The sequence below is a fragment of the Columba livia genome, chromosome 9 (assembly GCF_036013475.1).
Source record: "Columba livia isolate bColLiv1 breed racing homer chromosome 9, bColLiv1.pat.W.v2, whole genome shotgun sequence".
Lineage (NCBI taxonomy): Eukaryota > Metazoa > Chordata > Aves > Columbiformes > Columbidae > Columba > Columba livia.
Window position 1 is genome coordinate 25,052,547 of NC_088610.1, and position 25,802 is coordinate 25,078,348.

General features: G+C 39.3%; 1 protein-coding gene across 6 annotated transcripts in view; it reads right to left on the minus strand.

The window, feature by feature from the left end:
• LOC102084468 (glypican-5) overlaps nucleotides 1-25,802 on the minus strand; it is a 442,035-nt gene that overhangs the window by 257,607 nt on the left and 158,626 nt on the right. For 3 of the 6 annotated variants that reach the window (XM_065074305.1, XM_065074302.1, XM_013367849.3), the window contains exons 4-5: nucleotides 22,567-22,697; nucleotides 15,889-16,014 (exon numbers count right to left, since the gene is read on the minus strand). In XM_065074305.1, the coding sequence (XP_064930377.1) occupies nucleotides 15,889-16,014; nucleotides 22,567-22,697 (257 nt within the window). Of the gene's footprint in view, nucleotides 1-15,888; nucleotides 16,015-17,839; nucleotides 17,900-22,566; nucleotides 22,698-25,802 lie in introns of all 6 variants that reach the window. The other 3 variants (XM_065074303.1, XM_065074301.1, XM_065074304.1) reach the window with 2 other exon arrangements.

The window sequence follows — 25,802 nt, forward strand, 5'->3', positions numbered from 1 at the left end:
AACTCCAGTTGTTCTGTTATTTCCCTTTGGATTCTGTTACAGGCTTTGGTGGCAATGCTTCTCCCTCACCCTGGTTTTTGCAGTAGTGTATTGTTTATTATCTTGCTTTATCTAAGGTATTTTCCACCTTAGCTAATGAAGACTCCACCGTCACAAATCAAACAGAAGCATTTAAGATAATTCAAAGTCTGCTGGTTTTCCTTAGTGAACTGAATTTCCTGATGCATGGACAAAATGTCAAAACATACAGTCAAATTTTGTAGTATTTCATGGATAACATTTTAAATGCATTCATCAGCATCAGCCTGCTGACCCTGACACAAGTCTAATCTCTATGCTCCTTTTTACTTCTGAAATACACCATGTGAAATTCTGATTTTAGACAAAGGGCCTGCAAAAGTTAGAGGTCAACACTGAATGTGGACTTGTATTTTTTACAGTAGCTTACAAACACATTGTTTGTCCCAGACAGTTTAGTACAAGTAATTTGAAAGGACTCTCACAGCTGGGCAAGAATATACCTAATTTTCCTTTGATTTCTGTATTTAGAAATAATCACTTATGGTTTCAATAAATATACTATTTGCTTTTTCTAAAGTTCCCACAAACATACTGTTCAAATCATGCCCCAAATTCTTCCATGGAAATGAACTGCCAAGTCCTGGGTTTGAACAGAAATAACAGCTGAATGTTTACAGATAAACACCGTATGTAAATAAATGTATACATAACTATTATCTGGACAATGACCCTGGGAAAATTACCAGGTCATGATTCCAGGCACTGCCAGATTATATTACTCACTGTAAGGCTAATTCAATGTAAAATAAGGGCATCATGAGTTGAGAGGCAGAGAGAACCCCTCTGTAGAGTCTTGAGTTTTAACATTTCACTCTTAAACATTTACCTTTCATTTTAAAGTATGCTTTAAAGTGACATTATTTCAATAAGTAAGAAAAAACAGGATAGTCAAAGACTTGCCTTTATCAACATCTATGTATCTTCTGTTAGTGAAGTTTGTCAAAGAATTCCAAATCATCTGAAATAGTGGACTAATTTTCATAATGCTAAAAATACTTCTGCTGCTTTTTTTGCATTTATCAAACATACATTTCAATGTTTAATTATCTGTAGAAAACAGTTTATTGCCTTGTAAACTCGTCTGACATTAATATCATCCTTTAATTAAAACATATTAAACACATTTGACAACGATCTGTTCAAAGAATGAATTAATTTTAGCAAAAGTCTCAGGAAGTCTTTCATATTCAGTAAAGAACATATGAGATACCTATGGCCTAGAAAATAACAAAGCTGGGCATTTCGTTGGTTTTCAGTTCCAGCTTTGAAAAGTTTTCATCCTGTTCTAATTTGTTTTTCCAGCAACAGCATAGCTTTCAAGAGCAGTTCAAATGTTTCTACAATAAGCGTTGCCAATAAAGACATAGAGTTATTTGCAGACCCTGCGTTCCCCTTCCTCTGATCAAATCAAACTCTAAGCAGGGCTGCCAGGAACGCCTCTGCAAACAGAACCATTTCTAAACCAAGTAAAGCAATTACTCATGCAAAGAAACACGAATCCAAGTCAAGAAGAAAACAAACGTAGAAAGGAACTGAGAAAGGTGTAGCATTCTCTTGCTTATCCTTCTAATAAATTAATTTAAATCTAGCCAATGGAAAAAATGGTGTTGGCAATATTTTAAAAAGCTGGGTATAATTTATATTATATTTGTGAATAATACTGATAGATTAGCTAGACAATTACTAAGTTGTGGACTACTTGCAGCAATCACTTTGACAAGCTCGGTCCCATTTCTGTTCATTAATTGATCCATGTAAAAAAATTACTGGATAATTAACAGCTCTTATTTGGTCCATATCTCTGGTACCACCTTTGGTGATAAAAGATTTTATTTTCATGTAATCACAGTTCATCCTCACCACTCAGCTTAGCTGGCTTGGTCTAACAGGGGAGGGAAGCTCAGGTTCAACACATCAGCTGAGCCGCTCCAAACTGCCAAAATACACCCAACTCTGACCACACAGCCTTGCCTATAACCTGCCTTCCGACTCAATGTTGTGCAAACACAAATCATCAAAACCTTTCATTTCCTTACAAAACAAGCACTGTGTCTGTGCCATGGGTATAAAATTGGGAAATATGTATAAATCCACCGCTCTATTATGGCTGTGAAGTGATATGCTAGTTATAATAGTCTCTGCTGATAATTAGGACCATAAGCAATTAAAGCAGCATTATATGAAGACAGGGACATGACAAAATACATTGTGTAGATATCAGGGAGAGGTTTAGGTTATTCACTGCTAGCAGGGTATCCTTTTCGCAGGAAGGCATCTTGGCAGAAGCTAGGCACAGAAATGGCCTGAAAGAAAAGTTATCTACAGGCACACTGGTTCCCGACTCCCAGAAAACCTGACTACACTGCTTAATTAAAGAAGGCGTATCAACTACTGGACAGAAATTACTGTTACTGCTACAGATTTCTATTAGGACATCGGCAAAATAAAACCATTCTGGATTTAACTGTACTGTCTTTACCTTGTCAAAATTATTCTTTTAAATAAGGTAATACAGACATAGACTCGTAATCTAAAATAAATCATCCAAAGATTTCTAGTGAACTTTGTGCTTCTTAGAGAGAAGGAGAAAAGGAGGTTGAGATGCCTTGCTCTAAGATTTAGTTTTACTCATGAACATTCTTTCACCACACCACCACAGAGCACAAACCGGACTGGACTTTCTCTGAGGCTTGGTTCCCTTTTACCATGCCCAGAGACTCCCAGAAGCAACCAGCCAGACCTTCTCTTCACCTTTTTTTTGGTTTTTTTTTTTTGAGAGAGAGATCTTTCCCAGTTGCCTCTGTTTTTCATGAGCCTCAAACTCTGCTGCTAAACACTGCTGCTCCTCCAGCTGTTCAGCAGTAAATCATCTGCACCACTTTGCAGGACAGCAGCTCTTCAGCCACAGAGAGGCATATCTGCAAATATAGCCCCTTAACTGAAGAACATGTACATCATGTGCAATATCAGTTCTGTCAAAGACACGAAAATACTTTAATGTGTGTGCAGGATGATTAAGTCTGTGACTAGCACAAAGCTCAGTCCTACCACACTTCGAGAAATATACTATAACTGCAGCTGTATTTTACTATTTCTTCACTGCCATTTGCTTGGTTTGTACCATCTATTCCCAACTATCCGTCTAAGTGATCAAAACAGCATTATAATAATTACCATTAATTACTCGCATTAAAGAAACTCAGCCTCAGTTCTCTGAACAGTCATTTTCCTCTCTAACAAAGAAAGATCATCCAAATCCTACTCCTTAGGTGATTATGTTCTAAAAATATATTGAGACAAAGATGTGGGAGAAAAAAATGAGAAGGAAGATGTCAAATTAGATGTGAAATTATTGTGTTTAGTACAACAATTGGCACATGGTCACACATGAATAATTCTGCTATCTGCATTCACTTCTCTAACAGTATTGCACCAGTAAGACAGTAAAACTGCAGATGGTTGAAAAGAAAGGTTTCTGGGCCGCAGGGAATTCTTCTCACTACATCAATTCAAGTGCGATCTAACCCTCCAGTTTTTTCATAAATTCAATCCTGAGCTGCGGTACAGCAAGGGGGAGAACACCATTTCTGTTAAGCCTGCCATAAGACAGGCTTAGGACTCCTTTGTTCTTGCTGTCCACCCTCTGGACCTTCTGGTTGTCTGATTGGCTTTTGTTTGGAGCAATCAGTTGGCAAAACTCAATCCCAGGGCAGTACTTACTCCACGGGCTACAGGAACACATCTGCCTTAGTTCCTGAGGTTCTATGAACTTCAGCACACTTGGCCATGGCAACAAGACAGGGATTTGCTCCAGCCAGCATGCCAAGATCTTGCAGGACCCTTTCTGTGTTTCCAGTTAGATCACTGACAAGGAGATAATCTTCCCAGCAGGCGAGGGCACTATTAACATGGTAGAGGCTTATAGTAGAGGCTCAGACTCTGCACATCATCTGCATTTCTCTGAATTGTATGCCAGTTCTCTGCTAAAGACTTAGAAAAAAACACCAGAGAAATCTTCTGGCTTCTGGGCTTAAAATAATTTCTCCAGGAATCTTTCATAATTAAAGGGAATGCTTATTGGTTTTTGTTTTGTTTTGGGTTTTTTTGTTTATTTGGGGTTTTTTTGTGTGTGTGTGTTTTTTGTGTTTTTGTTTGTTTGTTTTTTAATGATACTTTCTAAAGCTTCACCAACAGTCCCGAGAAAAGCCTCAGAGAAAGAGTTCTTTTTCCACTGCGACCCTGATGTTACCCCAGCCAAACAACTTCCCTTCCAGCTCAACTTTCATTAAGTGCAGTTCTATTCACAAACATAAAAACACGTCCTGCAGCAAGTGCCCCTTCCTTAAAACGTACTTAGTCCCCACAAAAATTCCTCCGTTAACATATCCTTCCACAGAAGAAGTGACCCAAGCCTTTTTGTCCTTAAATTGCAGCTCTGAAGTTGATGGATTTTGTCCTCATTTGAAGGAGGTGAAGGTGTATAACACTGCTGAAGGAAAGATCTTGTATCAAATTGCTTCTCCATGCAGGGCATGCCAAGGAATTCTACGGCAAAGACACGCAGATCCCAGCACGTTTCCTCTCACCATCGCTCCTGCGTGTGCCAGCATCACAAGCACAGGGACATTCTCCAATGCACAGGTGGCTTTGGATTCAAGCCCACCTGCAGCACCACCAGAGACAAGCAGGCAGCAGTGAAGGAAGATCAGCTGCACCGTCCACAAATGCCACAGAGTATGGCATATCCACATAATTACTGTGCATCAAGTACTACACATAAATCGCTATGACGCACCAGCTTAACTGTATGGAATTGATAATAAGAACGTATTTTGGGCTTTCTCACTACCCTTCCATCAGACCTCATATTTTTTTTATTCCATGAATCCATAGGATTCTTTCAGCAGCTGTATGGGAATATCTGCATTTTAAACTGGCAACTCTCAGAACAGAAAAGATCATCTGTTTGAAGAAGCAATCAGCACAGAGGTCAGTGAAAGTACACAGCAGACAGGGAAAGCTACAGCAAGATGGTTTTAGAGCAGTAACAGAGAGGTTGTGTAATAAACAACGTATAAATTAAACTACTTCTAAACAACATCTAACATTTGTTAAACTGCCTTTGTGTCTGCTCATCTGATCTGCTTCTCATAGGCAAATCTTCCTCTCAGCACAAGACATAGCTCTAAATACCGTCATAGTCAGTAAACATGCTCAGATAACCATGTTTTACTGGGGGTCAGTTTCTGGGACAGAACTAGGCAGCAACGGGATTTTTATTCTGCCAAAACTATCAGAATTTTCCGACACTGGATGCTACCACACCTTGCTTCAGCTATTTTTGTCTAGGAAGTTGGCTGTGACTGGTATGTTAAATCATAAACACATTATACTAGACCAAAAATACTTTGCCAGCATCTACCCAAAGCGTACACAGGGAATAGAAACCAGCAAAACAGAGATCATGTTATGTTTTTTTGACATTCGGGTTTGGATAGTACTAGAAAGACTCCTAACCCAGCCTCCAAATACAAAGTACTTGTAACACAAAACCAATGTGAAGACCTAATCTACCTTAGTGACAATTTCCAGGAAGATCATTCCAGCACAGTAAATCCTGGATCAAACTGCCATATGGATTTAGTTCAACACAGATCTAATTCGGTCCAACAGAGACTCACGTGCCCACAGAGTGAACAATTCTCCTGACCTGTGAGATCTCCGCGGCTGTGGCTGCTGATGCAGCGGTGGCTGAAGTGAGGGCATGGACACAAGTACCATGGCCACACGCAGGATGGCTTTGTGATGTCAGAATAGTGACAGTGTGCGAGGAACAGCATCGGCTGCTCTGACCAACGCACAACTGAGTATTTGAAGAAGGCAGCCAGGGGAGAGCAGGGCTGGGAGCTGTTACAGAGCACGGTAACTATTCACACCTCCAAAGGGAACAACCCAAGCAGGCTGACAACAGCTTTGCTATTAAGTAGAGATTTTTTGCATTTCCACTAGAATATTTTAATTGAAGCACCTGCAGGTTTTATCACAGTAACGCTTTTCTCAAAGTATGCACTTTTGTTTGAAAAATTAAGATTTATGATCTTATTTGATAGGCTGTGTTAAAACAGTGACTGATTCCTAAATGCCTACTTCAAAGTCCAAATAATTGAATGGGGCTTTTTTCTGATGAGCTGCTTATATTGTGCATAGTCTACAAATGCTGTTTTCATCACTGCTGGGACACAGGACTAGTAAGGGAGAATGGGAAAATTCACCTCCAAATAATATTTTTTAACACATTGTTAATTTTACATCTTCAATTTCTTCTTGAAATAATGTCCAAAATATTTTTATGTATACCTGCTGGTATTTTTCTCACACCCATCGAGACAAAACATTCTAACACTTAAACAAAACACTACAATTGGTAGAGCAAATTCTTTTAGATACAGCCATTCTGGTAGTACAAAGCAATAGTAAGATTTTGTAGGGATTGGTCTGGAAATTTATAATTCTTCATATTAAATTGAACGCTGCTCAGAAAAGCGGTGTGCTCTGGCACAGCACAGATATTCGATGTTCTGAGTAATGCCAAAAATCAAATATCACATGTTATCCGTTTTCATCCAACAGACAAAGGGACCAGACTTGCGACTCTACCCTATAGTTTCAGGGGAAAGGAGATGGTATATGAGTATTTTAAGCATTCTTACTGATACATCATTTAACAGATACTCTGAAGAATCCATTTTCAGTCTAATATCTCTAGGCTAAGATAGGATATTAATACACTACTATCAACAAGAAACTTATGTACTCATTACAAATGAAATAAAATGAATTTTACTTCTCTATCGGAAGAATCATTGGCTAAGACAGACTGAAGGATCAGATGTAACTTTCTGTTTTCTGCCTTTTCAAGGGGACTGTGACAAATGGGTAGAAAGTCATTATGTTGGACTATGCACAAGAAAATAAACTTTATCTTGGATGATTTCCATAGACTTTAACCATGCCTGGATTGTTTTTGTTAGAAGACTTTCAATGATTGGAACACTACCATATTATTACTGTACTATTCTAATTGGAAAGTTTCAGTTTTCTAAGTAAGGGCTGTTCTTTCCTTCTGCAGGAAAAAAAATAGGAAAAATAGCACACAACAGAAAGAATGCCTGCCTTTTTTATTACTCTTCAATAAAGAACATCCCAAAATGTCTAAAATAAAAGAGATACTATGACAGTATTAAATTAGCCCGTTACACGTTGCACCTGCAAAATACTGCCCTAATGGAGCAACCTAGATGACTATAACAAGATTTATCTTTCTGCATATTCCGCTCAAAGTCCTACCCCACAATATTTAAATCAAGAGAAATAAGTCACTAAGTAGATACCAAACCCACACGTGTCCCCCAATAAATGTTGAAAGCCAGCATTAATTATTTGTATCCAATTCCCTCAACCTGAGACAAATACTTAATATTAAGACATTAAAAAGAGGCTTTTGCAAGTCAAATCTCTATTTGTATTTAGAGGAATTGTTTTTCAAATACTGACTTGAGCCATCACCAAATTACTTGGACATATATAAGTAAAAGTATTAACTAGTAAGGAGAAAGCATACCATTGCCACTGCAAGAACGACAGGAGTGTGATTACAGAAAAAAAGAACTGTTTCCAATGAGCAGGTGGGCATGCAGTGGGCATGGAGTCACTGTCAGTCCATCCAGAAAACTACTTCACACCAGGGCAAATTTAGTTTCCAGGACTGAAATCCTTAACACTGTCTTTCCTTGATCATTGCATTAAAAAAATAATAAATAAATAAAAATAAAGTCTTATGGGATACAGACTTATCAGTTTCAATTTCAAAGATCAGTGCAGACCACATCCAGTCAAATGGCCTGCACAGGTATTCATGAGGCAGCTCCCACGTGCAGGCACCACTGACTTCTCTCACAGTTCTTTACACACTTTCTCAGTGTGGGTCATAGGAAGACATGCATTGAGCTTCGCAAAGTTTGTGGTGAAGAGGGAGAGGACTTAGTCTATATTCCTAATAGAAAACCTCACCAAAAAACATGATTTCTGGTCAAAACCATAAAAAATTTATTACATTTCAGACCAAAGTAGTAAGTCTTCCCTCAACAACAGAACTTCAGTTCATATTTGCAAACCCAAACATTAATTTTCAGAAGTTATACAATCCAGGGGCAAATAATTCTTTCCTCATTTAGTCAGGATTCCACTACCTAACAGAAAATCCTTAAATAAACGCACTGAAGCGCCAGAAGAAGCAGCTTTAATACAAGGCTGCAGATGTCTATTCCTTCCCTCCAGTGTCTGGCTGCACAGCGGAGGGGGAAAGGAGGTTGGGCTTGCTACTAAAATTAATCATATTACGCTTGTAAAAGTTTCTTTTGCAGCATAAAGAGAGTAGGTTGTGTATCTATGCAGTGTGTAAAACAATACCTGTTTTCAGCATATGGCCTGTACTTTAGGGTGTTATTGCTCATATCCACACCGCATGCATAGTCACAAAGCAAAACCTGAACTCACAGAGCTGCACCCATAGGCTGCAGCATCACAGTTGCAAAGGGTTCTTTAGGGGCAATCTCTGCTTTTTACAAAGTTCTCTCTGGAATTCAAAAGGTACCAGGTCTCACTACAAAGTCCAACCACTGTGGGAGACACTCTTTTTAATCTTGATGGCTCTTTTCCAGCAGAGGAGGTATTTCACGACCACTTTTCAGCTATGTATCCTGGTCCTTCAACACATCACAGGAGATGGACCCCAAAACGTAATAGGTATCCTTTTGACCAAACAGAAAATTAAGACCGAAAGCCTGTGCCTGACAGCTTAGTCTTGTGAAACATTAGAAATGGCCCTTGACTATAGATGTAAACGCATCTTTCCAATTTGTGGAGAAAAATAACTACTGTGGTAATCAATGGTAAACTATATAGTCATCTCAACAGCTGGAGAAGTCTGATGAGCAACAGCTTTCAAGGTAATCACCCCTTCCTGTTGTCCATGTGTTCAAAAAGTATTTACAGCACTGAAATTCATTAGGTACAATTTTACAAGCAGGAAGCAGTTTTCCTAATTCCACTTTTTTCCCCATTCTGTGTTCTAGAGTGATACAGTTATCAAACATATATGGCTAAGGAGTTTTCTGCAAACTATTTAAAGGTGTAACAACATGTCTGTTCATTGTTAGAAAGACAGTCCCCTCTTGTCTCCCACGTGATTAAAGATGTAACAGCTCATTATTTTTATAGAGCCAGAACTAGAAGCAGAAGAGGAATCTAACCACAGGATCCTACACGGCACTGATCTCGGATCACCACAGAAAATATTCCTTTTTACATATGTATATTCCCATAACGCCCCGGGAGATGTTTTAGTGACATCCTTTCTGGCATTAAACATGCAATTCCTTCAACTACAATCAGCTTACTATGTTTGCCTCTGTGATCTTGCAGAAGAAAAACCATCTAGGTGTTACGATGGCATTTCAATTACTTTTGCAGATTGAACACATCTTGTTAGATGAATTTATGTGCTTCCCTTTCTTAAGAAATCACTTTATGGGTTACATACATACAAAACTTCCAGTGCTAAACAATTATTCTTCTGTTTGCTAGTACTGATGAAATGCACTGAAACAGCCTTACTTTCACAATATATTACAAATTCATTTGGACCTCATTTTCTGTTCATAACTGAAATCTGCCTAACACCTCTTTAAGAAATTCTCTCTAAAACTGAACCGAAATTGAATTTATTCCTATTAGAAACACAAATGGCAAATATTAAATCCTTACTGAGGCTTTTATTTTCTTAGCTAAATAGATTTTGCTTTGTGAGCGCATCTCTTAAGAACCAGTACAGTCCTCTGTGGTGGCACTATTCGTATTATCACAGTATCACACAGTATCACAGAATGTTTGGGATTGGAAGGGACCTCAAAAGATCATCTAGTCCAATCCCCCTGCTGGAGCAGGAACGCCCAGGTGAAGTCGCACAGGAACATGTCCAGGCGGGTTTTGAATGTCTCCAGAGAAGGAGACTCCACAACCTCCCTGGGCAGCCTGTTCCAGTGCTCTGTCACCCTCACTGAGAAGAAGTTTTACCTCAAATTTAAGTGGAACCTCTTGTGTTCCAGCTTGATCCCATTACCCCTTGTCCTATCATTGTTTGCCACCGAGAAGAGCCTGGCTCCATCCTCATGGCACTCACCCTTTATATATTTATAAACATTAATGAGGTCCCCCCTTAGTCTCCTCTTCTCCAAACTAAAGAGACCCAGCTCCCTCAGCCTTTCTTCATAAGGGAGGTGCTCCACTCCCTTAATCATCTTTGTTGCCCTACGCTGGACCCTCTCCAGCAGTTCCCTGTCCTTCTGGAACTGAGGGGCCCAGAACTGGACACAATATTCCAGATGTGGTCTCACCAGGGCGGAGTAGAGGGGAAGGAGAACCTCTCTCGATCTACTAACCACCCCCCTTCTAATACACCCCAGGATGCCATTGGCCTTCCTGGCCACAAGGGCACAGTGCTGGCTCATGGTCATCCTGTTGTCCACCAGGACCCCCAGGTCCCTTTCCCCTACACTGCTCTCTAATATGTAATTTCCCAACCTATACTGGAACCTGGGGTTGTTCCTGCCCAGATGCAGGACTCTACACTTGCCCTTGTTAAATTTCATCAGGTTATTCCCTGCCCAACTCTCCAGCCTGTCCAGGTCTCTGGATGGCAGCACAGCCTTCTGGTGTGTCAGCCACTCCTCCCAGCTTAGTGTCATCAGCAAACTTGCTGATAGTACACTCTATTCCCTCGTCTAAATCGTTAATGAATATATTGAATAATATTGGCCCCAGTACTGACCCCTGAGGCACTGCACTAGATACTGGCCTATTTTATCTAAGTACTACAGGTTAGTGACTGGGGGCAAAACCAGTTATAATCTCATTCTGTGCATAATGCTCTGCATTTAAAATATAATTGTTCTCACCTTGTGAAAACAGAAAATAATGCAGGTTGCTGTGTCTCTTAACGCATTCGACAGCTTATCTTGCTTGCTACTGCATGTGGCAGCAGCAAGTCCCTGAACTGGAGTGCCCTGGCCAAACGATGAGTTTACATGTGGTGGGGTGGGGTAGCTATTAAGCATTGCCATCTCTCTCCTCCCTATGGTTGATTTGGGATGTGCAGGAGGTAATTAGCAGCCTTATTAACATTTACATGCTTGCACGGCAGTGAACTTTTAACGCTCATCCCTCATGCACCCTGACGGAAGGACACATAATATGCCATTCAAAGTCTGTCAGAGCTCTGCATCACTTGGAAGGGTAAGCTCAGGCAAAGGTACATCTTAAGCCACAGTGTATTCGGTTTATTCCATAAGATAAAAAAGAACCCCAAACAAAAAGCCCACCAACAAAAACAGTGCAAGTCCTGGAAAACACCCTAAAAACTGGAAAATACTGCAAAAATATATAGCATTTTACAACTTACAGTAAGGAGTGTATCTCCAGAAATTGTTTACACTGATGGCACAAGGATAACAGAAGTTAAATGCTTTTTAAGAACACTAAGGCTAAATGATTACCTCTGTTTTCCATATCCAGATGGCTGCTTGCTAGAACCTAAGGAAATGAGAAAGGGAACAGTGAAAGTGCTAAACTAATAAAAACTGAAAATCTCTAAAGGAAAACATTTTGAGAAAAGGAATTCACTGTGATTTGCCAATTCCTTTCTCAGCAAACTAGCACAGGGCCCGAGAGCTCAAGCCTGTGGACAGGTGTCCCCTAATCCCTCCACTTATTGCAAAGTTCCAAGAAAAACAACTGAAGAACTAAAAAAAGAGAGAAGGAAGGAAAAGAAGTGTGGGTTCCTACTGGGTGTTACAAAGCATACTTCTCTTGTATTTCCAGTGATCTGGTTTAAAAGCCATTTTTATATGCAAGTTTTTAACCCCAAAATGTTACACTTGAAATTTCCTGAGAAAGTGTTTCTGATCTGAAAAGCAGTTGCTGTAAAAGAATCTCCCTCGGTCCCTCCATACCAAATCAGAGTACTACATGTCAAACCTGTATAATTCACTGATAGGAATGCATTTTTACTACTTTTTACTCCTCATAGCGCTACAAAACCAAAGCAGATTTGGAGAAATGAAAACGAAGACTGGAGCACATCTCAAAGGTTTTAATGCGCTACCAATGGCAAAATCTGGCACAGAGAGACCCCTTCCACATAAAATCCACTCACACACACCTAAAGAGACACATTGGGAAAGGTTACGGGGCTGTACCTGTGCAATGGAAACCTGTGTCTGACCAGCAGATTCTACTTCTTCTAACATCATTAAGACTATTTCAGATCAAACTAACTGGCACTAAGACAGAAAACACACAAACCCACACACCAACAGAAACAACCACACACACAATTCATTCAGAAACTCAGAAAATTTCCGCCTGAAACTGAGAGGCAAACAAACACAAAACTCCCTTCAGTCATTTTCACAACTGTTTTTCTTTCCCCACTCCAAATAAAGCTAAATCTGATCTTCTGATCCAACAGTTATATAGAGATTCCAACTTGGTTAGAGCTCAACAACTGTTACGCCTGACAGATGGAAAAACAGGGTAAACAGACAGGAAAATAACAAATACTACAGTGGCTAAAAGCATACTTACATCTGTTGTTTCTAGTTCTAATTCCTGGTTATAGATACTACCTATCCGCACAAATCTTTAGTTAAGAGTAGAAACAACGACAGCAGTTCACAGGGATTTGATGGGACCACCAGCCATGTGTCCAAAAGTGCTTTACTTGTTACAAATGAGGAAAGAAGAACACTAACAACAGGGAAAAGGATTCTTCCCCTCTTTGACTCCTTTCCCAGTATTTCCATATTTGAAAATATTACACATATGGTCATAAATTCTTAGTTTCTCCTAAAGCTGTAGATTTTCAGCAACAGGGAGAGTTGTGGTTTTTCTATTTAATTAAAAAAATGGGATTACCCAAAATAGGGAAACTGGGCTGCAGAGCAGATATGACTACAGCAGAAACAGCATGCTTTAAACTCAGTAGTACACAACCTGTTCGCACTTGTAACTACATTTCAGTAGTTTGCAATGTCTTAATTATAATGAATTATAACAAAGTAAAAAGTTGTCAGATCCCCTGACCAACCTCAAGTGCCCTCTCCACTAACTGAATGCACAACCCCCACTTCTGAGTAATCATTTCATATTGTTCCAGGTTGCATTTGTGTGTCGAATTGTTTTTAAAGGTTAAGTTTGTTTTTCTTAAAGAGCTTGCATGTCAATTAGCATGCAGCATAAATATTGACCAGCTTTCAGATAGCATTACGAAATGAAAGAAGCATCAAGGAAACAGGAAGCGCAGCTTTTCCCAATTCCACAGCCTGAGTAACCTTAAACTCAGGTTCACAAGAGATCCACTAGATTAATTGGGGAGATCTATTTTCTGACACAGAGCTAAGAATAAGGCTCTATTTTGAGTTCAGAGCTCTTTACTACTGCTGACATTTAATCCTCTGGTCTCCTGGGAAAGCAGAAAGAGCAAAGAGAAACGCATCTTCAGGCACCATCAGGACAGGTTTATTTCTCATGTAGGGAGAGCTGATGACAACAGCAGCCTATAAAACAGATGATGAAAGGAGCAAAATTTGCCAGCAAGCAGGAGCCACGTCTGTGCAGCATCGCTGGCAGTGCCGGCTGCCTGGAAAGTCTCCTCCTTTTAAGGCAGTCAATACTACAATGGAACTCGAAAATATATACATATTGCTGTCTGATTAAACATGTGAATTTGAACTTTTCCAACCTGCCCAGTTAATTTGTTAACTATAAATATTTCAGGGTTTGGTGGCAGGTTTTTTTTTTTTGTTGATGTCGTTATTGGGGTGTAGCTTTCTTTTGTTTGTTTTTGCTTTTTAATTAAAATTATGACAGGTCTTGGTGTTTTCCTTTGTACTTTTCCCAGCTTCCTACCATTTCTAAACCTGAAACTTCTCCACGTATTTCCAGCTCTGGGAAAGTTACAGACTGGCAAAGGAAAAACCAACAGCTTTTCCCTTCATGCCTTTCTATAACATGCATATTGGCAATTTAAGCAGCCTTTCTAAAAAAACAAAAAAAATAAATTTTTATTTAATTTTCTATCCAGAGAGTTGACAAATGTTTTTGCTGGTTTTTCTTTTTCTTTTGGCCAGAAATCCATTTGTTCTAAGAGCTGTATATCCAGAAACACATTACCAGCAAAAGGTACTATGAAATGGAAATACCGATTAGAAATGCTTATATTCTCCCCACTCTTTTTTCATTAACTTTCACTGTAAAAACTTCAATCAGTATTACAATCAGTATGCATTAATATTTAGAGTACTCATTGTTGCTAAATCTTCAAATACGTGCTTCTACATTTGTAATGCCAGTATGTATTGAAATATTAACCTTCAAAGTTCTCTCTGAATGTGTTAGACATGATGTATTTATATCTGAATATCTCAGATGTAATTAAGTTGAAGTTATTCACACATAAGAAATCTAAGCAGAGCTGTGTGGGAGCCAGAACTCCATTTAACGGGACAGCCTATAATTGTAAGCCCTCTCTGTTCCACATTGGAACTATTAATAATTTCCGACAAAACAACTTTCAATTATGAAAATTGTTTTAAAGCAAGAAAACAGAATGCTAGAACTTGGTCTTTTAGAACTGCTATAGACCACAAAATACACCTCAATAAGAAACATCAGGAAAGCCAACACGATTCCATGGATGTCTCTGTTTTGACAAAAAGACATTTTTGGAAAACATTCACTGGCACACTTCCAACCAGCTCTCACTGCAAAAACTGATGTATACTTTGAGAGTGATGGCAATAGATACAGTTGTATTCTGAACACCTTTTTCTCCTCAGGGCAATGTTGTGTCCTATTACACATGGTAATAGAAATGACAGCAAAAAGGTTTAGCTCATAGAGAGTGCAAGTTTATTTTCCAGTTTGGATTCTAAAGGGTAATGGGAAAGACTGTGATAAAATACAGAGAGAGAAAAACTCAGCCAACAAACTAGAAATATCTTTTCACCCTACAGAGCTTCTCACTGTCTCTATCCACATGGAACGGTGCACTTATTAATTGTTATTTTATAAGAATTCCTGCAGAACATGCTCTGGTAAGGGTGCTGGACAATTCCAAAACCAGTAGTTATTCAAAATGCTGTGCCAGAAATTTTGAAAATAAATAGCAGGGAAATCCTTTAAGAAAATAACGGTCCAGTCACTATATTTTTCTGACAGCTCTCCAGGAAGACCTACACGTTTTTTAATTATGCACTAATGACCTCCAGCCAGTCATGCCTGCTAATCATGCTTTAGAGCAGGGGCGTCAAACTCATTTTCACCAGAAGCCACATCAGCCTCGCAGTTGCCTTCAAAGGGCTGAATGTAGCTTTAGGACAGTATAAATGTAACTACTCCTACCTTCAGAGGGTAAGATCTCTCTACAGACCAAGAGCTGCCTTGCTACACTGAAAGAAAGGAACTCTTCAAAGCAGCCCTTCACGAAAGTGTTACGCTGTAACTAATACAGATACCTAAAACTCAGTATTAACAACCGTCTATTTTAGCAAAACCCTTGCTCAATTAAGCATCAAGCTCACTATGCAAGAGACACTTGATGACTACAATGTCTCAGAATGCTTCTGAACCATTGGAAGGGTATGAAGTCATCTTTTTACCATTAAGGAAAAGTTTTACTTGTAACTTTACCTTTCTACAACATCCTCTCCATTCCAGCAGGTCGAGCTGTCTCTCATCACCAGATCTCCATCACACAGCCTTTCTGCTATAGAGGCATAAAAGGTTCGGGATCGCTTCATGTAATTGATGAACTCTCTGTAACATACGAAGAACACATTTAGCAACAGAACGGTACAGTTATGGCTTAAGCCCCTGTCAACTTAACCCTCCACAATGTTAAGAGTTTAGAATCCTCACAGAAATTAAGTCATCCAAGTTCATTAATTTCTATCTCTAGTGTATTTCTACTCCTACATATCATCCAGTCCTACCTAGTCCAGTGTTAATACACATAATTAGACACAAAGGGTTGTTTTAACAAATTACATTAACACATTCCTACAAAAGAGTCTACACCTACTGTCTCTCTATAAACAGACTTTAAAAAACAATGAGAAAACAATCCTTAAAGGAGTGTGCTTTTTCTCTGTTACTGGAAGTATTTGTCCACTTGGTGCATATGTGTGAGATGAACTAATAACCCTGTCAACAACTCCGTGGCTGGAAAAGGCTTTTTAAAGCTTACATCCCACCACAAAACCTGAAATATGTAAGTACCCCACAGTACAGAAAGCCAACTCATTGAGATGTGGCAGGGCCAACTCCTCCCCATCATCACTATCCATCTCATATTCTTGTTAGGAAGACATTTCTCTCTCACGTTGTCTGGCACCTCACACCTGTTACGAGGAGGCTGTGCCTGCTGCTTTGCCAATTACACCTGGCCAGAACAAACAGCCCATTTCTGAGCACGTATGTATGGAAAAATGCCTTGTGAGCAAACTGCCTCTTTTATAATCAGACTATACCTATAGTATATTTCTGGCTGAGGCAGCCACAAACTGTAACAAAACAACTAATTCAGCACACAATTGAGAGCACTTCAGAATGAGAAACTGCCCAACCTCCTCAGCTTTAGAAGCTCCTGTCTGATGTAAGATGTTAAAGACATCCAGAACAAGATGCAGGACACAAAAGCAGCACTAGAGCTGTCAGGGAGCTATGTGCTTGTCTCAGAAGTCCCTCAGCAGTCCCACTGGAAAGGCCAAAGGGCTCATTCTGGTTTATGATGTTTCTGCCTGGCTGCAAGAGGACACTGCACCACAGAGGTGCCTGGGGATACAGCTGGATGGAGCTGGGCACAAAACCAGCCAGGATTTATTATTCTTTTTGGGAGCAACAGGTGTTTCAAACAATATCCAAGTCCACTGCTAGGTATCAGCCTCTGCAAGGTTTAGGCAGCGGTCATCTCTCCCCACAGCTTTGTGCTTTCTCAAAAGCATTTAACCATCCAATTTGTCCTATGTGTGATGAAAAGCTGCTCTAGATCCATTAGTCATCACATGGTCCTAAGGAACCAACCCTAACAGCTCAGGGAAGCTGCCATTTTTTAGCAAAGAATTTCAGGACTTACACAGGGAATCAATTTTTCTACTTTTTGACCACTAAATTATGAATATGACCTCTAAGTATTCATAGAGTAAATCTAGGCCCAGCCAGACGGCCACCTACCTGACAGAAGAGCCTGAAAGTATCGATTATGAAAAGTGACACAGATGCTAAAGATTTTTACAGATTCTAAAATGGAGTTTTCTTCAAAGGAGAAAAGGAGCACCCTTTGAAGAGTCTAAAGCTGGTCTTAGCTTACTCCGAGAGGCTTTAACACCCTTACATTTTCAGCAGAGTGACATTTCAAAGTAGCATCTTGGCAAATGCAGAATTCTGTGTCCAATTCTTAATCTTAACAAGTGAAAATATTTACTTTCCAACAGTGTAAAGTTAAACACACTCGGGTAGAAAAGGTACCGTTTCCCAGTGCCCCACGGTATGAATTCCTAGATTACTGTTGAAACAGCAGCTTACAATACAGATGAGCTAAGTGTAGAGACAATGAAGTACATCATCTTGTTTTCATTCTTACCGAGAGATTTTTTTCAAACTTCTTGATTTGTCATTCTTTGAAGCTTTCAGAGGCAGAGAACTGGAATAGGCCGGGGAGAATAAGCATCAATCAGGAGAGGTTGGGGAGTAGGGAAGAAGCAGGAATTCAGGCAAATGAGGAAAAGAAATGAGAAACAAAAGAGAAAAGTAAAAATTATTTGAAAGAAAGATCATCAAGCACATGCACAGGATAATACAAGAAAACAAATAAGGAGGAAAATTGTCATGAGATTTTTCCAAAGCATAGATGCAATTAAAATGTCAATGCAATACTGGAAAAAAAAAAAAATATAACTAAGATTGTTTCTCCCAATCTTCTTCGAATGAGAGCACAACTCCAAATGCAGCACACAGAGCGAAAAGCTGAAAATAAATTCAGTGGCATTTAAATTAACTCTAACTGACACCAAATGGAAGAACTCTAAGTATATGAGGCTATAGAAGAAAACAATGGCAAACAGTTTAGAATGAGCACCATGGGAAGGGGGATACACACAAGTAGCATTCATTTTCTGGTACAATGAGCAATTTGCTGTCTGTTAATAAATAATGTGAATACAGATATATTTTACTATTCAATTCTGGTCAGATTGTACCACTGAAAAAAAACCCACCTGTGCAAAACAGGACAGACAGGCTCTGACATTATATTGGAAGAAAAACTGTAGAAGTAACTCTGGTAATTATTTAGTGCAAATGCATTTCACGGCACTGATATCCCAAGGTCCCTCAATTAACATTAAACATTGTACTTCACATTATCATCATAATGCAATTTTTTCCACTTCCATGATTTGATGTCACATTCAGCTTTTTCTTATACCCATACTCTCATGTATAATGTAGTGGCCACAGCTGGAGCAATGCCTGCCTGCAAACAGGTTCACCAGTACTTGTCAATCCAGTTAACCCTTACTGGAGAGAGCAAGCACCACCCTGACAGCTCTGCAGACACCCAGACAGTGGTGGCTTTGCCATGGTACTTTCTGAAAGCTCACGGCAGGTGTGGCCACAGGAGAGGCTGGACCTGCACTGGTCATCAGATGAGTGTCACCTGTCATCACCGAGGCAGTTATTCCAACACAGCCAGTCAAAAAAGGAAATGAGAATTTGTAACAAGGAAAATCTGGAGCTGATGAAACTTATGCCTTGGACAGTCAGAAACGTTTAGTTAGTTTCCACAGTAAGTTAATTTCTATCTGACATGAATAAACTGTCTTGTACTAACAGTTTAATACTCAAATTTTAATAATATAATGTACTGCCTGACCCAATAGGTAGTTTGTTTTAAATAAAATAGATGCCGTTGAATTAAACCTTCTCAAAAACCTCAAAATGTTTTACTTTAAGATGTGTAAGAGATCTGTAAGTCCACAGTATAACAAAGAAATCCGAACAAAATATTATTTCAAAGTCAGCCTCCAACAACTAGAGACCTAGTATCATGCTATAGTTCTTTGTTAAACATAACACATTTTTATATCCAAATCTGTAACCACTCTGTGTTTGGTGGTTTGAAGTATTACATGCAGCAGACATACTAAAAGGCAGGTATTCAACATTGCCAGGAGTCCAGACTCTGATCAGAATAGCACTTTGTGCTGAACTCAGCAATAACATTCCAGTTTACCAACTGAGATTCTGTACATGCCATGTACATGCCTTGTACCGTCATGTGGTTTCAATTTTCTTGTCATCTCTACATGTTATAATAAACTTCACATTAAAAAATAACTACAGCAGCAGTCCTGCCAGTTTCAATTAATTCCTGAATATGATTGTGAAATTAAAAAAAAAAAAAATATCACTAATCAAATCTATACTTTTCAGCTTGATCAGAGGAAAAGGTTTCCTGCAAGATCATGGAACATTTATTCAAGTTTCAGCTTCTCGCACTGTTGTCCCTGACACTTAGTGTTGCATAACAAAAAATACGCAGGCATGGAATGCAGGGGAAAATAAAGATGGGAAATCTTCCAGGAACCCATAAGAGTAAGAGAAGCAAAAAAAGGTTCAACTACTGCAAAAGAAGACGCAGCTGCTATGTGAATACAGGGACCATGCAGGGCCATGGTGTGCAGAGCAGCAGAGGGTGAGGAGGACTGCCTGCATCCAGACTCAGACACCACGCACCGGGAAGGACCAAAGACACCAGCTTAACAGTCCCATTTTGCAACTGCACAAGCAGCCCTGGCTCTGCTGAACAGCTGAAACCAGAGGTTCTCAAACTCTTTTTAAAAGGAGCTTGAATCTGTAATTGGCCTTGCAAAGATGCAATACCTTCGGAGCAAACACACATGTGTATGTATAAGTTGACTCACCACAGGCTTTTAGGGGCATGTCTGATCAGGTAGGGTAGAAGATACGAGAGGACGCTTTACTGTGGTTTCTTCTACAGATGTGCTAATCAGACCAGTTCTTTGAGTCTGGGAATTTTCTGATGCATTAGTGGAATGAGCCACAGATTTTCTGTTCACTTTGCTGGTTGATTCCTTCTCTTTTTCTTTCCTTATTCCAAAAGGTAGGAGTCATGTTCCACAGTCCCCTTGCATTAAGGATGATTTGGAGGGATGCCTACTGCACAGACCAACAGAGTCGGTCGGGCCGATTCCCTGTGTCACCTTGTACGTACGCTGACAGACAGCTGACATTACTGCTCTTTCATTTTTTAAATCGCCAGAAGGAATGGCACCAAAAAGGATTCACATAATTACTCTCATAATCTATATCCCCTGAAGCAGTTATCTGTCACTCTAAGTGCATTTTAAACAACCCACTGCAGGAATTATTTCACCCATCCATTACAAAATTTTATTACCTAAAATTACTTTTTATTGATATCATATGTGATTAGACGATAGATGATGAACACCACAGTGATGTAGCCAATCACTGTGTATTTCAGTCTATTTATTGTTTCTCAATCATTTCCAAGAAGCAAAGTACAAGCTTCATGTCATGTGTTTCATAGCAAGCTGTGGAAAATTCAAAAATATTCTACACTTCTAACTATTACTCCATCATTCATTTCTGGTGCATGGGCTCTCTACAATAATTATCAACACTCTATTTCAGTAAAGTTTTGTGCTAATTATATAAGGATGGTCTCCGTTTAGATTTTTTAGATAAATTAATTTTCAGTGCTCACAGCAATTTTGGAAAACTGCGTATTTTAGCATATTTTCTTTTCCATCTACAGGTCTTAAATTTTAAAAAGTCAATATCCAAGTAATTCAGCTCATTAGGAGTGGGAGGGAGCAGATCCTCAGGTCAGAAAGAACTTCTGTCGTGCCATTAAAGACACCAATTTGCATCAGTTTAAGAAGTCACCTGTTAATAGGTTGTTAATTCTGCCTCTTTGGTTGCCATTGTACAAGTCCCAGTGATGTCAATAAGTTATACATAAGAGGACCTGGGGCTCTCTGGTTTTAAAAGCATATTTCATTAATTGTACTACAACTGTTATTTGGATTATTACAGTGGAATTTATTAATTTAATTTCCTTAATGGTCTTTTCTCTGATTTGCATGGTAAAAATTGATTAGCTCCAAGCACTAGCACAAACTTGTGTTTTGGTTTTAAGTAACAAAGGGATAAAAATATCGCTATCACTCTAAAAGAGCTTGCTGCTATTACTTTTATCTTCTAAAGCAGTGTTCGTTTCATTCATGCAAGCTTAAATGAGAATTAAAATAGAAGTGGATAAAAATCTCATCTTCACAACTCAAACTCCAGAATCCAGGCTATGGAAATGGTAGCATTCCTGTCCATCACCTATCAATCAAACATACAGAGACACACACGGAACTCCCTGGGCAGATTAGATACTGTTCTCAGACAGAAGCACAAGCCCAGCACGATTCCACCCACTTTGCTGAAGTTGTTCCAAATGTATACTGGTGTGACAGAGAACAATATGCTAGCCAGCAATATGTCATTGCAATTTTGTGGGCAGTTAGATCTGACATCTACTCATGTATCATGAGTGGGAATGCAAAGGCATCAGGCATCATTCCATCCCCAATTACCACGTACAGAAAACCAATCCAGGAGCTACACAAGGGGAAGTACAAAACAGACTAGGAGATCTGGGAGCAGGGACATGCCAGGGCCAGTGGCAGTAATTCAGCTGGCACACAGCTCATGAACAGAAGCCAAGATGGACACGACAAACCTAAACATAAATGTTTCTGCTCCTGCTCTGTTACATAACAAATCAAGGCAATTTCAAGGGATCTTATTACTCTTCCCCAGCTCCATGAAATGAGGGACTGATTTCGTGTCAGGCAATGAATTTTCTCTTTTCACCCGTTCCCAGCTCTACCCCTGGATAAGCTCAAGTCCTTAAAGACCCGGGCAGTATTTTAAGTAATTTAGACTCAATTGTGGAAATTACTGTGGAAATTACTCAGACTTCGTAGAGGAAAAGCTTTCACCATTTTCACTGAAATGGTGAAAAATTTCTGGAAATAATGAACACCTTTGTGCTAAGTAATGACATCAAGTCTGGCCCGTATAATGCTTTTCTTGGAGAGACCTGCCACCTAATACCACAAACACACCTGTGCAACTATCAGCGATGACAACAGCTGGAGAGAAGACAGGGTGACAAAAGTGTGGCTCTGGCTTGAACACTATGGTGCAAGGAGCCATTAACAAATTGAGAGGCAGAGAGTTTATTTCAAAGCAACTGTTGCTTAGGGTTACCTTCTTTTATTGTTCAGACTCGCGTGAGCCATCACAAATGTCTGGGTTTCAGTCGCTTCCTTCACTGGCACTATATTGTCTGGCGACAGGTTCCCTTCTTGTTGTTTGGGCTGTCCACACACTTTATCAACCTGTACGAAAGGAAGGGAAAGGAAAACTGGATTTGAATGGAGAAACTGATTTACAATTGTCCAAAGGTCAGCTTGTTCCTTGTGGTTGGTGTTTACTGCAAGAGAAGGTATCTGGGGAAGAGATTCTTCTTTCCAGGACCCTAAAAACTAGTCTCCTGCATCAGAATGACCCAATTAAAAGGGCGTACAAACAGCACTGCTACCACAAAGCCACCAGTTGTGGATTTGTCACTGGATACCTGGACTATAGCACACCCGGAAACAGGCTGAAACAGTGACTGATAGAAGTGTTGCCAACTCAGACTTTTATTTAGAAACATACCCGCACCCTGCAGGTACACAGACTTTGGTGGAATGTCTGCCCTGTATATAGACAGCAGAGCCTATTTGGTGGTTTGAAGGGTTTTGTAATCAAGAAGACAACTGAGTCTTCCAGCCTTTAACTAGACAATGTTCCCTTAAAACAAGAAACGAGTAAAAGAAGTCAGCATCAACACTTCACTGTCAGTGAAGTATTTTCTTGGACAAAATAGAAAGAGAATTCCCAGCCCTGTGAAACATCAGTGCCTTGGACCCTGGGCTCAGAACACTAACATCACTCAGCCATTTGCCCCTATTGCCCTTCATGAAGCTTCTCACAGAGGATTTAATACAAGACCAGGAGTAAGCAAGCTTGTGTTTATCCTTCATGCACTGCGGACCTGATGCTGCTCCTGCATCCTGCCACATTTATTTGCTCTAACAGCTTTAAGTGACAGTAGTAAGACAAACTTCTTCCCTTCCTAATCCACAAACAAGTAGTCTGTAAAGTTTTCACCTACACTCAAATCCTCAAGCAAACATGAAAAGAAGACAAAAGAAATCCTACCATGGGTATGGTACTACCAGAGACCTTAATCACACAAATGCATCATCCCACACAGCACTGAATTTGGTTTCCCTCCTTCAAGTTTCCCATTATAACCAGGGTAAGATGGCTTCTTGCTGGTCTGTGCATTTTACTGCCTCTTTAAAACCCTGAGTCACAACTACCTATCTGCTGAATATATATATATATATATATATATATATGTGTGTGTGTGTGTATATATATATCTGCTGACCACAGACAACTTCAAATAGTCTTCTCTGCCCCTTGGCACCACAACATTGCATATGCTAGCAAAGGTACAGGGACAATTTTCTCTACCTTAGACCAGGGTCCTCCAGGAAAGCTACTGCTACGTAAAACTAAGAATTTTTCTCTGAAAAAATAAGCAAATTGAACATGAAAAGTTGGAAGCTGTATAGACATGACACTTAATATCAACTTTAACTGTATGAATTACGGCCTAATCCTGTATAGTACACTGTGAAGAATCTAAAATTGTAGCAATTGAATGAGAACATACTGGATTAATCCTGACATATCTCCAGCAGTCAGAGCAGGATCCAGCTGCCTCACTCAATGCCATGTACTGTGTATATTGTTCTGGTCTCACCAGGGACTAGCACAGCATTACTTTAAAACACAACTTTGTGTAACAAAATAGTCTATTTCAATCCCTTCTGGAAAGTAAAAGAAACACTCTATGCAAATGAAAATATAAAACAAAACTGCCTTTTGAACCCTTTGGATCTGGACAGAGGGTACAACACAGCTGGAGCACATTTCTGCCCGGGATGCCCTCTCTCCTGTGCCCCAGATTCTCCAGGTCTCCCACAGCATGCAGACCCAAATTCCCAGCACGGGTTGCTGCGAAATCCATCTTAGATTACATCATGTCACTGAAGTTCACGTCTTCAAGTTACATACATCTCAAATCTAGTCACTATGGATTTAAGAATTTTAACCAACCAGCACCAGAGCAGTTTGGAAAAGCAGTGTGGTTCCCATATACATGAGCAGTGAAAAAAAATCCAAGATTTTGTTTTTCCTGTGAGAAGTTTCAAAAATATTTAGAGTCATTTTTTGTTGCAAATCAATAGTTTAAGCATCCAAATGAAAATAATCACTTCGTTTTGATTTGGTTTGTTTTTTTTTTTTAATACCATAGAAACAAAATGCCGCTTTAAATTGCAAAAGTTTCAGTGTTTTCTATGCCAAACCTTAACTTTGGGGTTTTTCTTTTTAACCAGTTTCCTGCATATCAAGCAAAAGCACAGTATTTTAAAGAAAAAATATTTCTCAGTGGAAAATTTTAACCAGTTCTACTCCATTAAAAATAAAGCAATTCATTAAATGAAAGGGCAAATAACGCTCATACTTTTTTGTCCTATGGACCTTTTAGTGCCTTTCTTCTCACTAGTATATGCTAAAAAACGCTAGCAATGCTCCAAAATTTAAACTACTGCACAGACATTTCAATCTGAAGTGAGATTAACAAAATGAAAGATAGAATAATGAGATATTATTTGTAATATCTGTAGCTCTTAAATATCTGAACTGAGATACACCCTGTGTTTCACTGTGAAGAAAAAACAGTACGAGGCAGTCCCTGTCAAACAGCATCTGATACTTAAAGGGACAAAACATGCTGGGAAGCTGGTGCAGAGGCACAAAGTGTCTTGTCCAGCATGCCAGGAGTGCCCAGGGCAGAACACAGCCAGCGCCAGGTGGTGAAACCCTGCCTCTAAATCAAACATTGTGAAAGGCAAGAGACCCATAAACTGGAGATTATCTGTGATACATTTTAACAAAAATTAATAGAAATGGAAAATGCATTGCTCTTTTCCTAAATTCAATTTTCCCTACTCAGAATAAGCAGCAATCAACATAAAGAATGACTACGTCGATTTATTTTATTTTAAACTTTAAAATAAGCCTGCCAATCTTAAATTACAAACTGACAGAAAAACATCCCTCACTAACTACAACAACACTACAACCATTCCTCTTGTCTCTTTCATGACATTTAATTAAGCCTACCTTCTAACAGTGAATATCTATAGCTGAAAACTAGTATTCCTCACACCTCATTATCTTCTCAATTATCAATAACATTTCACAATTCTATATACTTTTCTTTGGATTCAAGCTTTTTTACTTCTACACCAATAATATTTAAATATCTGTCTAACAACCATAGATACATTTCTTCTCCTGTGAACATTCCTTTGTAATGA